This window comes from Simochromis diagramma, unplaced genomic scaffold (genome assembly GCF_900408965.1).
Source record: "Simochromis diagramma unplaced genomic scaffold, fSimDia1.1 OVJJ01000361.1, whole genome shotgun sequence".
Lineage (NCBI taxonomy): Eukaryota > Metazoa > Chordata > Actinopteri > Cichliformes > Cichlidae > Simochromis > Simochromis diagramma.
In genome coordinates this window covers 1,460,074-1,476,171 of record NW_024386860.1, presented here as the reverse complement: position 1 = coordinate 1,476,171, position 16,098 = coordinate 1,460,074, and the positions used below count along the sequence as shown (strand labels likewise).

Sequence of the window (16,098 nt, the reverse complement as noted above, 5' to 3'; positions counted from 1 at the left end):
ATTCAGGTCCTGTAAATAATTATTCCAGTAAATAACTAATATTAGTATTTTTTTAGTTGAAGAAAAATTGCCATTTTACTCCTAAATATTTTATTATATAACTACATTGCTGGTGCTGTTTTTAAAATACATAGTAATCATTTGTTTGATACTTTGTTTTGATCTTGGGAGAAACATAAACGAATCCCACTAAAGTAAGGTGTGTCATGTGAATCTACACATTGCTACAAAGTTATCATCGATGTATTCTTTGTAACAAAGTTATTAATTACAATGTCACAATTTCTCCTCTTAGTGGCCCTTTACGGAAATGACGTAATGTTATTATTCCAGGAAGGGGCACGGGGAAAGCACTGAACTGCGTCAACAATTGTTTCTGTGATAAATTGGGATTTCAGCTGCTGCCCAACATGACAACTAGGTATGTTCATGGTTTATTTGATAATTTAGATTAAGTATACGACTCTTGGTATTTCAATCTGATCTGCGTTTGTTTTTAGAGGTTTTCTCGCGACACATCGTCGCGAGCTGTTTACGTTAGCTTTAACCTTGTCCCCAATAGCACTGCTCTCTCCGCTGTTTTGTCGTGTTTAATCTAACGCCATGTATTAAGAGAGTTAAAATGGATATTCTACCGAGTGGTTAACGTTTTTTTTTTTTAGTTTAGTTCCATTGTTTTGTGGTTATTAGTCTCCTAAGAAGTATGTTGCTAGCATTAGCCAGTTAGCTGTATAGCTAACTTAGCCAGATGTGGTCAATGTTTTCAAGTTAGGCCTCGCCACGGATTCAGCCATTTCCATTTGCGATTATTTTTAAATTTGATGTTATACTTAGGGTTGATAACTTTTTCGATTGATGTGGATTATGGCTGTGTTGGCTGAATTTCCGATCATCGACTGGGGAAATGTTTTGAGTCAAAGGCCTAATTACGTCGAAGAAAATTATTTTGGCTAAGGCCCAAATGGAAAATCCCTCCCCCTTCTTTAGAGTTACTCACGTGGCCGGGTTTTTATGTTGTTTAACTTGGTGGTAGTAGGCCAATAAGCTTTGTTTTTCTCTAGTTTTTCTTATGAGTTGGCACTGTGTCACCTCACGTACTAGGATATAACGTCATTAAGAGGCACAATTTAAAATTCAGTGGTAACCCCTCGCGTACTAAAAGAGTAGATCGCACATGAATTGAAAGAATGTATTCAGTATCTAAAATGTGACTAAGTATAAATTACAACGGAGCCATGCTTCATCCAGGCTTATAAAGTAGATTCCCTGTTACTTTACACTTACAAGAAGAATACCCGATCTCCCGGATTGTTTGCAATAAAAAAAAAACCCAACAAGTGTTTTTGTTTTTGTTTGTATTAGATCGTTTATTACAAACTGTATTAATTTGAAAATTACTTTCGCGTGCAGGTAAAGTGATCAGAAGTATATACAAAGTACAAATTAAAAGACTGCTGGGTAATGTGTTTTCTAGCTTTGGAGAGCTTTCTTTGCTTTTCTTTCAAGAAAATAAACTTTAACTAAATCTCAAGGATACTATCATATTCTAATAGTCTTTTGTATGCCTGTCTTTGTTATCAGAGTAACTTTGTTTTAGCTTTCAATATTTACTCTACTGTGTCAGGGCTTTTTCTTGAGATTAACATCCTGAGATCAACTGAAATGTATAATCAGCTCAGGACACACTCCAAGGGCTTTAAAGCTGACCCTAAACCGTGTGTATAGTTATGGGTTGGTTTCTAGGGGTGCAATGATACACAAAATTCACGGTTCGGTTCGGTTTGATACTTTGGTGTCACGGTTCAATATTTTTTCGATACAAAAAAAATGTTCATGCCTTTTTAATTTGTCATTTATTAAAATTATAAATATATATTTTAACTCAAAAGTACAGTTTTTAAATTTAATGTTGCTGAAACAACAAAGTAATAAAAAAAATATATCTGATTGAGGAATCACTCATCTTTGGAAAAGAGAGTTTATTACAGAGAAATGGCTCTTTCTAAAATAAAAGCTATACTATACGCTTCTTCTGGGGCATACTCTCAGCAGCATATTAAACATATCAGGTCCCCATAAGGAGAATGATGTGCTAACGGCTGTCTAAATGACTCGGGTAAAGTCTGTAGCATGCGTGCTTGTTGTTTTTGTCTGCTTCCACTTGTCTTTGTACTAGGATGATGTCAGTGTAAATGTGCAGTCATATTCGTTGTGTTCCCACTAGTGCTGTCAGCGTTAATCTCGTTGAAATGATGTTAAAGCCACAACACGGCAAATCTCTGTTAACGAGCTACCACGGATTGCCCCGTGCGTGGGGCTGGACAGCCAACACATTAACGAGCTAACTGCGCTAACACACTAGTTCCCACTAATGTAATTGAGCATTGCGTGGCACATCCAACATACTGTTTTACTTTAGTCCATGACGCGCTTACCTTCAGGGTCATACGTCACATGAAAACCAAAATAGTTCCAAACGGCACATCTGAATTAGGGTGGGGGAGGTTCAATTTGCCATGTTGCAAGGAGAGCTTAACTTCTGTCTCGCTAGCTTGCCCTGCGCTCAGTGAATCTGCGTTCGACTACTCCGCCTAGGCTGCACTGTTAAGTGCAGATCCACTGAGCGCTCAACACAGACAGCATCGTCAGAAGAAAAGTTGATAAAATAAATTAAACATTTTGTATTGTTCGATACATATGCGTACAAACCGAAAGCACTGTATGAACGGTTTAATATCGATATGAGTATAGTTGCACCCCTAGTGGTTTCCTTTTATAATTATTTTTAATTTTTTTCCTGACATGTTCTGGTACTAAAATGTCACGACTTGAATAAAATTTGGTTGTCATGAACCATGGCTGAGTTTCCTGCTGGCAAATTACAAGCTTGCCAGCCATTTAAAGGCAAATTCTTGATGACAGTGTTGAAGTTATTCTTTTTTTTTTTTTTTGACTTAACACTTTCACAAGGACTTCCCAATGCTTTGATTTCATGGAGGTTTGAAAATAGGAATCCATACCGCTTACCAAAATGAAATGGGACTTGAAGTTCAAGATAGATTTGTCCATCCACTTGCTAACATATCTTAAGGGCTCATTGAGAAATGTCTGCAGATAATAATGATTGTATTTGCTGTGTCAAACTAACTCTAGCTTGCCTGAAAGCTAATCTGGTTAAAAACCACCCTTTACGTTGGAATACTTTTTATGTTAATGTAAACTAAACAGTTCATGGAATAAATATTTAGGGGTAGTAGTGTCTGAGGAGGTAGAACAGGTCATCTACTAATCAGGGGTTTAGTTGGTCGATGTCTGACTGCTGTAGTCTGCAAGTATTCGGACAAACCCCCGGGTTATTCCTAATATGTTTAATGGAGTGTGAATGTGTGTGAATATTAGACAGTATGCTCAAGTAGAGTAGAAAAGCGCTATATAAAAAACAGTCTATTTATCATAAATTACATTCTATGGCCAAAATTTAGGATTCAAATGATTAAACCTTCATTGAAGTTGACTAGTTTGTCTTTTCACTACTCCAGTCATTTGTTGTACTTGTTTCTGTGGGCATTTCATATATATTTGATTGCTTTTGTCTTCCTTTGTAGCCGCTGCTGAGTGGATTTTATGGCACTGCTCCTGGATAGGACATTGTTAAGCAACAACATGGACACGTCAAATTTTGCCCACGTCATCTTCCAGAATGTGGGGAAGAGCTACCTGCCCCATGCTGCGTTGGAGTGTCACTATACCCTGACACAGTTCATCAAACCGCATCCAAAGGACTGGGTTGGCATTTTCAAGGTGAATGAGCGGAATAATAAAGCACGATATATAATTATGATCAATGAGGACTATGAATCCATGATGGTACTAACAGAAGTAGTCCAATGTGTATTTTCATAACTAGACCACTAGAGCACTTTATGTGTGATATAATGGAAAGTAAAAATACTGTCTGATAATTCAATTTTGTATTATGAACAGCCTGCAGTTTACATCTAGACTGTCTGTTGTATAAACTATTTTATCTATGGAATAAAAGAGAGATTTCAATTTTATCCACTTGAAACTTGACAGAGGAAGTGGAGCATTTTAACCTCCACCATGCGCTTGGGTGTCCCATATGGGCCTTGTTATAGAAGTGCATTAAATCCAACCCAGTAGCTTTACATTAGCCTCATCTGCATTGAATCGTGACGTTAGGCTTATTATTAAGACCAGCATGCTTTTTATCTACTGAAGTTGAGATGGAAGCTAAGATGAAATACATCACATTAAAGAACCCAGCCTTATGGCTCTTTCTCTCTCAATCTGCTTGTGCTGATTTTGTTAGTTGTCTTCTGCTTATAGAATTAAACAATGGCTAAATAATAAGTTAAAGCTAAATCCACAGCCAAATTAGTTGTAACAGTGTATTTCCTCAGATGTTATAGCTGAAGCATATACAAAGAGACAGAACTGATAAATTATACTTTAACAGTGCCACAGGTGCACACAGTTGCGTGTAAAGTTTTAAAACGTGTTAACAGTGGCTTCCTTTCCTAATAGAAGTATTAAAACCCCCAAATTCTCTTGAAATAATTTGCAAATATAACTGCTTATCTTGTAGTTAAAAAGTATGTTACCTTTCTTTTACAATTTGGACAGGTTATAATGTAACAATATTGTAATGCTGACTACAGTGTCACTCATTAATAGGTAATTGCAGGATTGTTATATAGGATTCAACTAGACTGTCTGTGACTCATAAACTCATAGATCGTTTACTCGCATTGAGACTGCAAAACGTGTGTTACTTTAGTGGAAAGGAAAAGATGACTGAAGATGAAAACTTATTTATATATATATATACTTGAAGTTATAGGTTATTTGCAGCATGCACTCATTCTAATGTCATGCTATAGTTCAAGTAATACAGCCCAAAAAATAGGTTCAATTGTTATTTTCTTTGCAATATTGATTTAAGCTCCTAAGTTTACTGTCCTTGTTATGTCAACTATTGATGTGTGCATTTTGCTTTACATGTGATATTATTGTGGGTATATGCAGAGAGACTTTCCCTAACCTTCATAATAATATAGGTCATGCCTTCATATTGAAGGTGCATCGGGTATTATCTGGAGGCTGTTTACATACCAAATTGGGTACTGCATTGTGATACCTCATCACATTGTGTTTAGCCTGAAGGTAGGCACCAACTGGCAGCATAAATCTTAAAATTACAAATTTCTTGAGCTTCCAAACAATAGAGCGTCAGCAGAAAAGGCTGAGTGCAGGATTTTAAATTGTGTAAATCATTGACACTGTTGACAGAGGTAATGCTTGGTGCCAAAGCTCTATCATTTACCTATCCAGGCAAATGATAGACCTTTACACACATTCGCGTGAGCTCCAAAGAGTAGTTATAGCTGCTTTTGGCACAGGCTCATTCTTCCTTTCAATGTTCCCACTAAATAACTCGGTAACCTGGCTTATTTAAGATTCAGGATTCAAGATTTTTTTATTCGTCACATGCATAGTTATACAAGTATTATATTTATATATTATACAAGGCTTATGATTTATTAAGAGGAAATGGAAAAGCACAGCGACCTTCAAACTAGTTTGGTCAAATTAATACTAATCATATTAATAATTAGATAAAGTAATTAAGGTCTTGATGGTAAATGGATTAAGGAAATGTTTGTTTTAGTATGGGTCCCTGTTGGTTTGATGTTGTTGTTCCATAACTGCAAGTATGGAGCTGGTGCTAGCTGTTTTCGGCTTTATGAAGGAATGTTGAGGTAGGTTGTCAGCATTGGCCCAGGAGAAAGCTAACCCAACGTTATAATTAACCTGTCTGACCACAACCTGTCTGTGTGATTCATGAATAACTCTTGAATTTATATAGGCTAATTGGCAGATAGATGTTACAGTACTTCCTGGGGGAATATTGTCACTCACGTCTGTCAGCATTCTTGCTGAAGTGCTGATGAAAAATCGTGTTAAAGCTGAAGAGCATGTTGCATAGGTAGATGTTCAGACTTCTTTTAGGTTTTGGAAAGTTTACTCTTACAGTGTTATCTGTGTTGTTGTCTTAGTCACTGATCTGAAACCAGTGTTTTGGTGTTGTTATGGTAGCCTTACACTTTCTCTGCCTTTTGTCTAATATCTATGAGGAAAAACAGGAATTTACAACATTGCAAAGTCCTCTGTTGTAATTTCCCTACAGAGGTTTCACCCACCACCACCACCTCTGCAGCTCTAATGAGTGGACTGGTGAGGGCTAGCCTTCAGTAATGACACTCACTAACTAGGTGCATGTTTTAATTGCTTCCTGTTTTTTACTGCTGGAGGCTGGAACTGCACTGGGGGTTTTGGAGCACCAGGGCCTTCTATCTCTGGCTCTGATGAACACTCACAATATTGTGGCTGCAGGCTGTTTGCACACAGGTGAGAAAATAAACTGCCCAGACGTTGCAAAAAGGCTTCCTACATGCAGCTTTCTAGAAACACAGTGTATCTGCAGTGCAATTTGCTTGTATGATTTTTCTTTTCTTTTCCTTTTTTTAAGAGCAGAGTTTTGAAAGTCACACCACAACTTAACCAACTTAGGTGTAATGGTGTAATGGGGTTTAACTGGGCTTGTTGTAGATGCATGCTTGCGCCTGGGAGTGCACACCAAAAACCAGCAAGCTCAATGTGACACTGATTTTGTTTGACAGTTTTATGGCACCGGTCTGAAGTTATGGATGTATTTTCTGCACTTCCCCCTCATCAGTCATCAGTTAACAACACATAAAATACGTATAATTAAATTTTGGTTTTCATTTTCAAGTTGCCTATGTATAAAATTTTCACCTATTTCCACTTTCCTGTTTGAAGTGAGTTGTAGCTACATTTCCACAGCTAGGCTTTTTCATGATAAGGGCCAGACCACATGCACATGGTTAGCAGGAGTGGTTTCCAGATGATAACTTTTGTAAATGAAAAAATATTACAGTAGGCATGTCCTTACACTATCATCCGAAGATAGATTTAAAGCCCTGTGATTACTGCAATAAACTAGTTTGAGATATTTTGGAAGTGACAGCGTGCGGATTTGGGAAAGTTCCCCTGTTAATCCATCCATTGCTATTATGCTGCACTGATGTGGTGAGAGTGTCTTGTTGAATGAATTCCCCACAATGTCTCACAGGTTGGTTGGAGCACAGCGAGGGACTATTACACATTCTTGTGGTCGCCTCTCCCTGAGAACTATGTGGAAGGCACTGCAGTGAACAGAACAGTGGTCTTTCAGGGTAAGAGCATACATACTTTTCAGTAACTTTGACACCTTTTTAATAACTGAATATCATGTGGGTTGGTGAGTGAATTGTTAAGTGTGCAGTTGTGGACAGGATGGATAGAGGAGAAACTTTTCCCAGACATCTCCATTCTGGTCTTAATGACATTTGAGTTAATGTTCTGTTTTTGTCTTTTATACCACCCTTCATAAACCGGCACAATTAAAGTGATTTGCCAGACCAGGACTTAACACTTACGTAGTATTTGTGCTCTTTTTGTGCCTTTTTTTTCTCATTTTATTGTAACTTTGGGTTAAGTGTTCAGGTTAAGATTCGCTAATAACTGAGATATGTTTAGACTTGTGGAGGAATATGATTCGTGTTGCTCTGTTGTCTAACATTGAGCTCACTGACTGAGTGATTTACTTCCCCCAGGGTACTATGTTCCCAATGATGATGGCGAGTTCTACCAGTTTTGTTATGTGACCCACAAAGGGGAGATCCGAGGGGCCAGCACACCATTTCAGTTCCGTGCCAGCAGCCCCACAGAGGATGAGCTGCTGACTGTGGAAGATGAATGCAACTCTGACATCCTGGTGGTCACCACGAAGGCTGGCATTCTCGAGGTACAATTTGCCTGAGCAGCAGCGCTCAGTACGCATCGATTTTCATTGGGTTTTATTTTGCTTCAATATCGATTTCTAGCGTGCACAGTTGAAAATTATGATTTCAGTCGTATGTTACCAGTAAATTAAGCTTTTAAAAGTACTGAAAAGTGTTTTTGTTTTTTCTTGGCAGCAAAAGGTGGAAGAAGTGCAACGGGAGAAAGATGAGTTGCTTAAAAACATGGCCCTCCTGCAGCAGGAAAAGGAGGAACTGGAGGCTGAGAAAGAGAGCCTGCAGAAGGCGTGTGAGCAAGAGAAGGAGAACTGTGCTCAGCTGAGAAGAGAGAACCAAGTAAGCTGAGAAATGCAGTATTTGTAGCTGTTCTAAAACTTGTAAATAACACAAAATGCCTTTTTCAGGCCATGCTATATATTTTAATAGTCATTAAAATAAGCAGCACATGTGGAAATCAGTGATTTATAGTATTAATGCACTGGCTCTTGCATGGAGCTTTTTACATTTGGCCCAGCAGTCTCTTAGCACCCCCTAGTGAAGGGGTCCTAACATGCAGATGTATCCAAACACATGATGTACTGAAAAAATAAATCACACACTGATGGATATGGATGTCTGTATTATCAAAGTTGTAATTCTGCTTTTTATAGTATAACATTAGGTCTTAAAAGCATTGTCAGTCATAATTCACTTTGCCATTTTCTGCCATAAATCTGCTGGTTTTAAAACGGCTTTCAGATGAAAACATGATTACAGATTTTGTGGCTGTTAATTTTATGACTAGACTTTTATATGATTTTTTTATGGTGTGTGAATATAAAGATTCCAAAATTCTGCCTATAAACAAATTGTAAAATATTCATTTCATTTTTTCTTGAACATTTAAAACTCTCTATCAAGCCATCACGTTCATTTTGAATTAGACTTGTATTTCAAAGACAATAAAATTTTAATGTTTTGCACACATTTTTCCTCAAGCTTTGAGTCAGAGATGGAAAGTTGTATGTTAGGAAGTTAGGTACTGCAAGAAGTGTTGTATTTATTTTATGAATTATGAGGCTTTCTTTTTCTTTCAGCTGAACTTTACTTCTGTCTTCTGTCTCACAGGAAGTGCAGCATTCTTCCCAGGCCCTGCTGGAAGAGAAAGAGGAGGTAAAGAGGAGACTGGATGAGGCCACAGCCAGAATCATACAGTTGGAGGAAGATCTGATTGGAGTGACACAGAAAGGCATTCAAAAGGAAACAGAGCTAGACAGGTGAATTCTCAGTAAAAGGATTGTGGCAGATTCACTAGATTTTCTAGATTTGTTTGTTTAGATGTACAGAGAGTTATTAATGCGAACATATACACTATTTAGTTATATATTGTTTTTGTTTCTGTTTCTCCAGTCTTAAGGACAGACTTAAGAAACTTACAGCAGAGAAGGAGGTTCTTGAATCTCATCTTAAGAATGAAAAAGATGAGAAGGAACTCTACAAGGTAATGCTCTATTTTTGTTGATATCAATACTAAATCCTCAAACTTACCAATATGATCTTTAAATAAAGATTCAATGTTTTGTTTTGTTTTTTTGGCACACGATTGCACGGTATTTTATTGTAAACAGGACATGCCTTGTTCCGTTTTCTGGCGCAATTGGTGTTTCTGTGTCTTTGTTGTGGTGTGTACTGCACAGGAACTGGGAGTGCCACATACTGTTGTGCTCCCACAGAAAACCTCTACCTAATTTAACTTGCACCATCACACTGCGTCTGTTTCAAAAGGACAACTTTATGGGCCTATCTCAATCTCTGTTTTGTAATTGAGGTCATGCAACATTTATTTTAATATGGTCTTTGATTGTGATCGGTGTTGTATAAATGAGGTAAAAAACCCCACTCCGTTTGTGTTTTATAACTTCGTGTGTGTGTGTGTGTGTGTGTGTGTGTGTGTGTGTGTGTGTGTGCCAGATTCACCTGAAAAACCGGGAGCTGGAGAACACTAAGTTGAGTGCGGAGCTGCAGATGTTGAAGTCTGTGGACGTAAACAAGGAAAACGCCATTGCCCAGTTTAAAGAGGAGGTGGGGCGCCTCCAGGCTTGCCTCACTGAGAAGGACAAACAGTACAAAGAGATCCTGGCCAAAGTTTCCACCTTGGTAAGAAAAAAAAAGATTTTTGATTTGAGGTCAGAAGTAGATAATAAACCGCATTTAATATAATTCATTATTATATCATATGGAATTTAAAGATTTCCAGTAGAAAGAAGAGGAGAACTGAGATGTAATAACTGATCTTTAAAGAGAAATGAGAGTCAGTCGCCTTAAACGTGTTTACTTCTTGCAGGGAGATGTTAAAGCCCTGAAGGAGCAGCTGCGGCAGAAGGAAGAACAGCTCCAGGCTAACCAGCAGCAGTCCTCTTTGCTGGCTGCCGAGCTGAGAGACGCCTCCAGTGCACGCGATCGTACAATGTCTGAACTGTACCGCATTAAACTTGAGGCTGACAACCTCCGCCAAGCCAAGGCCGAAACTCAGGCCCAGTGCGTCCGCCTGGAATGCCTGGTGGAGCAGATGAAGGCAGAGGCCACGCAGGAAGCAGTAAGAGTGAAACTCAAATAGCCAGACAGCCTTTCGTGTTTAAAAGAGCTTCATTTGAAGTTAAGCGTATTTAATATCATGGTAAACAGGCAGATCAAGAACAAGGATTAATGTCTGGTAACATCTAAAATAACACATTAAATAATAAATATGCAAAAGTTCAACATTTTTCAAAATTATACATCAACTTCCATCAAAAGTTGATGCAAGAGGGTGAAGACTTTGTGTCATATATTTAGATCACAATAGCGTTTATTATTTTGTCACCATAAAGAAATAAAAGATAATAAATCATATCGTATATAAATGTCCAGCTGTGTGTAGGTACGCTGTTTGGTTGAGCACTGTGTGAGAAAGTTAACGGTATGAAAATAATGGAAACAGAAAACGTTTCTCCCACACAGTTTTTTTGTTTGTTTGTTTGTTTTGTTTTGGGGGTTTTAAACTGCTTCTGCATTTGAAAGATGCTGTAATTCTTCTCATACTTGCTGTTTTTATTGACCACCAGTCTCATGCTAAAGAATTACTTTAATATAAACAGTGATAGTGATTATAGTTAATGACTCACAGGAAGTTATATCGCTGCACTGTCACAGTGGACCTTGCAGTTGGCCGGAGTTCTGATCTGTTCTGCTGCAATGTTTTACATGAACAGGCCAAAGCAGAGGACGAAGCTGCTGCAGACCCAGCTGTTGTAGCAGAGCTGCAGAGAGAGGTGGAGGATCTAAAGCTGCGGCTGCACATGGCTGCAGAACACTACAAGGAAAAATATAAGGAATGTCAGCGACTGCAAAAACAAGTGCTGAAACTCTCTGAACAGCAAGGGGTAGGTCCCCATGGATACCAGCCAACATACTGTATTCATGTCCCAACAAGTGAAAGAACAGAATTTCCATTTGTATCTTTGTAACACTACGCCTGCCTCACTTGTACTAGTTAATGCCTTCAGTCATTTTGCCAGTCTTGACTGGAAAGAAGTGCAAGCTGAAAATGAAAATTAACACATCAGACAAATTCATTTTCATTATCATTCAGTCTGACTCTATAAAATAAAGTTTATTTTAATTTCACTGTAGATATGTCAAAAATGGAAACTGGAAAATTCAATCTTGGTATAATTGTTGCCAGTTTTTATCTTTTGTTATTTTGGATTTTTACAAATTCTTATAAGTAAAAGTAGCTCAAGCCTGTGTTAATCCTTTCATATATATATATATATATATATATATATATATATATATATATATATATATATATAAAACACACAATACAATATTTTATACAGATAAGATGTATTTTCATCTTTAAATGTCATTGTAAAATACATTGTAAATATTTTTGTGAATTGTTTTTTTTCTGCATTTGTTGTTGTTATTATGTCTTCACTACATTTTTCTCGTCTTTAGGAGCTGAAGAGAAGCTCTGCCCAAGAAATGATGGCAGTTCTTCCATCGGGGAGTCCAGACACTTCTGTGCCAGGTACCCAAGTCAAATTATGAAGTGAAAAATTATCTTTAGAAAACAAAATCTTGAGGAGTTGTGTAGTACCTTAGACAGTTATCTTCTATTTCTCATTAGCTTTATTTTGAACTCTTGGTTTCTCTAAATTATGTTCCTTAGCAGTTTGGTGATACGTATGTAAATTTTTTATTTTGCAGAGGTTTTTTTTTGTTTTTTTTGTTGAAGAATAATAAACTAATAAAAACATAACTCTATAGGAAGTCCAGGTTCTGCTGATCCAATGTTGGAAGCCATCATCCAGGAGAAGCTGAAAGGCATCAGCAGAGAGGCGTCGGACAGGAACGACAAATACAGAAAATGCAAGCAGATGCTGATGGTAAGAAACATTTATTTTTGTTTATTTTGTTGCTGTATTTTGTCCCAAAATAAGATGTTCAAATGTGTGAGAGACGTTTGTAGTTCAATGGTATGAATAAAAGAAACATTGCACGCTGAAGTACGTGGAAAAATCTCAGCTGGTGCAGACGAATCTTTTATTTACTTTGACTGTTTATAGGTCCTGCACCTCTGATACCTTGTGAGCAGTGTTTTTGTCATTTATTTTTCTCCTCTGTGTATATTGTGGTGTGATGAAAACTGAATCATGTGTTGCCCTTTAGGAGGAGAAGGAGCGTAGCTGCATGTTTGCTGATGAGCTGGCCAAGATGGAAGTGAAATTTAAAGAGCAACTGAAGACCAACGAGAACCTGAAGCTGCAGCTGGCAGCAGAGGAAGATCGTTATAAGGTTAGTGTAGGCAGAGTGCAGACACTTAGCACAGCCCAAGCTGTCAGCTGCCAGTGATGCTCTCCTTCAAAGCAGACCTGATTTGGACTCTTCTGTGTTTTTACCGCTGTGTATGGCTGGTATAGCTCAAGGATCTAGCCTTTGATGCTATCTCTCCCCTTGAACACAGTTTCTCTGACAGTGTTGTTTATGAGCGGGACGATCTGTGAGACGACATTTTACTGCTGTTTATGTCAGGCTCTGGAGACAAGCAAGTCTTGGCTCACAGGAGTCATCTCTGGTTGCTTGGCTAATGCTGTGCTTGGCTCAGGTCAGGCAGATATTTGCTTAGTGTCTCACAGGGATTCAAGCAGGTTGTTTTGCTCTGAGCAGTATTGTGCATAAATCAGTCCTCAGCAAAGAGAAGCCTTTTATGGCTGTGATCAATTAACGTCACGCACTATGGTCTGACTGTATTTCACTTACACATTTTTTAATCAGCAGCACATCAAGAGTTTAAGTATATAAAGTGTTTCTTCATTCTTCTGCTTTTGTGCCCTTTACTTTCTACAGAGCCAGGTAGCTGAGAAGGGACGGGAGCTAAAGGAGCTTAAGGACACACTTGTGCTTGTTATGAAGGAGAAGGAAAAACTGGAGGGGGTTAGTGACAGCTTTCATTTTCTCTTTTATAGACTCCTTCCATTTTAAAAATTGCCTGAAATGTGCCATTCCCCTGCCATTTTCCCCTCTCCCAATCTGGTCTGTTTAATATGCCTCTAATTGTAGATGCAGAGTAAATGACTTCTTATTTTCCATTCCATTACTTTAGGCCACAGCAAGGTCCTCACTGACCTAAAATGTTGCTTTGAGGTAATGCTGCTAAAGTTAAGAGGAGGAGAATGACCCAATTTGAGGTTTAGACTGTAAATTAACTTGGCGTCTCTTACTGACATAAAAACACAGAATCCTGTTCCCTTTGAAAGTGAGAAAATTCTTTTAAATGAAGGTGTTAATTAAACTGCTTTTGTGAGCACAACAAAAAGCCCCCCCCCCCCCCCCCCCAAAAAAAAAGTCTCAGCTCTGTGTTGGGATGGTACGGCTTTGCCTTTTTAGCTGGAGAGCCACACTGAGATAGAATCATATATGGGGCCGCGATGCCCTAAAGGTTAGAAAAGCAGCTTCTCTGTCTGGAAGGCTGCGGGTTTCATGACTAGACCAGCAGGATAGAATCTGAGTGGAACAAGTGAAAAAGCAGTGCGTTAGGCTCCAGTGGAGCTGCTCCATGGTCAGCAGCAGGTTTGTGTGTGGTTGTACTGGGCTGTGAATGCAATCAGTTTTTTTTTCTGGAAATTAAGATTATATCTTAAAGACATGTTAAAACAAAGTGTCCTCACTATATGCACATGATGGGACTGAATTTTGTCAGTGGTTTTTGCTGTTGTGAAGAAATTGTTTCAATTCCCCTTTTGCGTCAGGAGCTCCAGAAGGGCAGCAGCAGGAAGGGAGATCAGGGGACCAGTGAGAAAACCAGTCTGGAGAACCTCCAGTCCAGTGTGCCTTTATTCCTGCAGTACCCTGTCCCGTATGCACAGGATACCCCTACCCCTCTGTTGGTTTCTCAGAGCCCCAGCAAGCTGCATTTTGGGAACCCTTACTCCATCTCGGACTCAAAAGGTTTGTTTTCTTTTCAGAAGTCTTCACTAAACATTGCAGAGATGAGTGACTTTTTATTTACAGTAGCCGTGTCTCTGAAAATCCTCCTGCAGATGATGCGGATGAGTTCTCAGATGACCAGCCACTTAGGCTGCCCCCTGTAGGCCCGCCATCCTGGGACAGCAATGTGGTGTGTATCCAGCCTACCCGCAACCACAGCCGGCCAGAAGGCCATGAGGAGTCAGAGGAAAAGCAAAACAATAATGTAATATTCTCTCTCCCATATGCAGTATGCAGTACTTCTAATTTGTATCATGTGTGTTTGATTATTTTAATGCCATTTTGCGTCTCCCCCTGTCTCTGCTGCTCTCTCAGGGTAATACCAGCGAACAGCCCACAGTAACTGAAACTCACAGCACATTTGTGAATGACGGACAAAATGCCTTCTGCTTTGATCCCAGGTAACACACCTTGATAATAACCAAACTCTCCAAGTGTGTTAAACTTGTGTATTGACATGTGTAAAAACGTCTGCAGCACCCCCCCCCCCCCCACCCCCACCCCATTAGATGAAGCGCAGGCCACCCACGTTGCATCAGACGGATGCTCTTTATTAGCCGTGCTCCTGTTTTGCCCACGTCTTTGCTTGACTGCTTATTAACGTGAGCTTTCTCTCCCCTCTTTCTCTTCTGCCATCCACTTCCCACGCGCAGCATGGACATGAAAAGATGTCCCCTCTGTGAGGTCATCTTCCCACCCAACTATGACCAGAGTAAGTTTGAGGAGCACGTGGAGAGCCACTGGAAAATCTGCCCCATGTGCAGCGAGCAGTTCCCGCTGGACTGCGACCAGAAAGTGTTTGAGAATCACGTGCTTACTCACTTCGACAGCCACCCGCTAAACTTCGACTAGATAAACAGAAAATCAGCACATCCAGTCTGCTTACTTCCTGTCGACCACTCACAACGCTTTTCTTTTTTTTTTCTCTTTTTTTTGCATGTAATGGTGTGAAGATCCTCTCTTTAGGACTATACTGAATTTTGCTTCTTTTTTTTTTTTTTACTTCACCTTAGAGAAATACTTGGAGCTGATTTAACATTTAAAAATGAAAATGATTCAGTGACATGGCAGGGCTACCAAATTTGTTTTCACACCATTTTTTCTTTTCTTTTAAGGTGGAAGGTTTCATTTAATTTGGATTTTAAGGATACTTTTGGGGGATAAGACTGTTGTGCGCATATATACGGACTTTAAACGGACAGATCTGTTAGTCCACACGATGTAATGAATCAGGGAAAGAGATAAGTGTTTACCAAACTTACATTTCAAACATGCAGCCAAATCTTCCCCCTTACACTGTACAAGTCATTTAGTCAGTCTTTACAGACAGCAACCTTGGTGCACTATATGCAGTCAGGGAGAACTCTTCAGTGATTATATCCATACATGATTATACAGTATATGCTCAGATCATCTATTTTAGAATAATTAAAGCCAACAATATTGTGACAGCCTTGATAATTTATGTACGACTTTTAGGTTTCCTTTTCTTTGGGTTTGAATTATTTAATTGTGTCTGAATCTTTAAGAACTTTCATATCATCAGCTAATCGCTGCATGCCGAGCTTCTGTTGACCTTCCTTTTGTTCTTTTCTTTTACAGTAATAACTTATTTCATTCATAGAAATGTTTCATTAGTTTAGTGAGTTCCATGTATCTAAAACGAATTAATAAAATCTGTCTAAAACTGAATTGTGTC

The 16,098-nt window shown here is 38.8% G+C and overlaps 1 protein-coding gene across 1 annotated transcript; it reads left to right on the top strand.

The window, feature by feature from the left end:
* Positions 1–289: 289 nt before the first annotated feature.
* Positions 290–16,091, top strand: tax1bp1b (Tax1 (human T-cell leukemia virus type I) binding protein 1b). Its single transcript, XM_040031082.1, has 18 exons — positions 290–421; positions 3,606–3,801; positions 7,178–7,280; positions 7,701–7,891; positions 8,064–8,222; positions 8,994–9,142; positions 9,276–9,366; positions 9,837–10,022; positions 10,210–10,461; positions 11,117–11,287; positions 11,868–11,940; positions 12,180–12,298; positions 12,582–12,707; positions 13,260–13,346; positions 14,162–14,360; positions 14,453–14,604; positions 14,715–14,800; positions 15,053–16,091. Exons 2-18 carry the CDS (start codon positions 3,625–3,627, stop codon positions 15,249–15,251), a joined length of 2,520 nt encoding a protein of 839 aa, XP_039887016.1. The 5' UTR covers positions 290–421; positions 3,606–3,624; the 3' UTR covers positions 15,252–16,091.
* The last annotated feature ends 7 nt before the right edge of the window (positions 16,092–16,098 follow it).

Coding starts and splice junctions, on each gene's coding strand:
- tax1bp1b (XM_040031082.1), top strand. CDS start 3,625: ATGGCACTGCTCCTGGATAGGACATTGTTAAGCAACAACATGGACACG. Junction 3,802..7,177: donor ACTGGGTTGGCATTTTCAAG/GTGAATGAGCGG, acceptor AATGTCTCACAG/GTTGGTTGGAGCACAGCGAG. Junction 8,223..8,993: donor AGCTGAGAAGAGAGAACCAA/GTAAGCTGAGAA, acceptor TCTGTCTCACAG/GAAGTGCAGCATTCTTCCCA.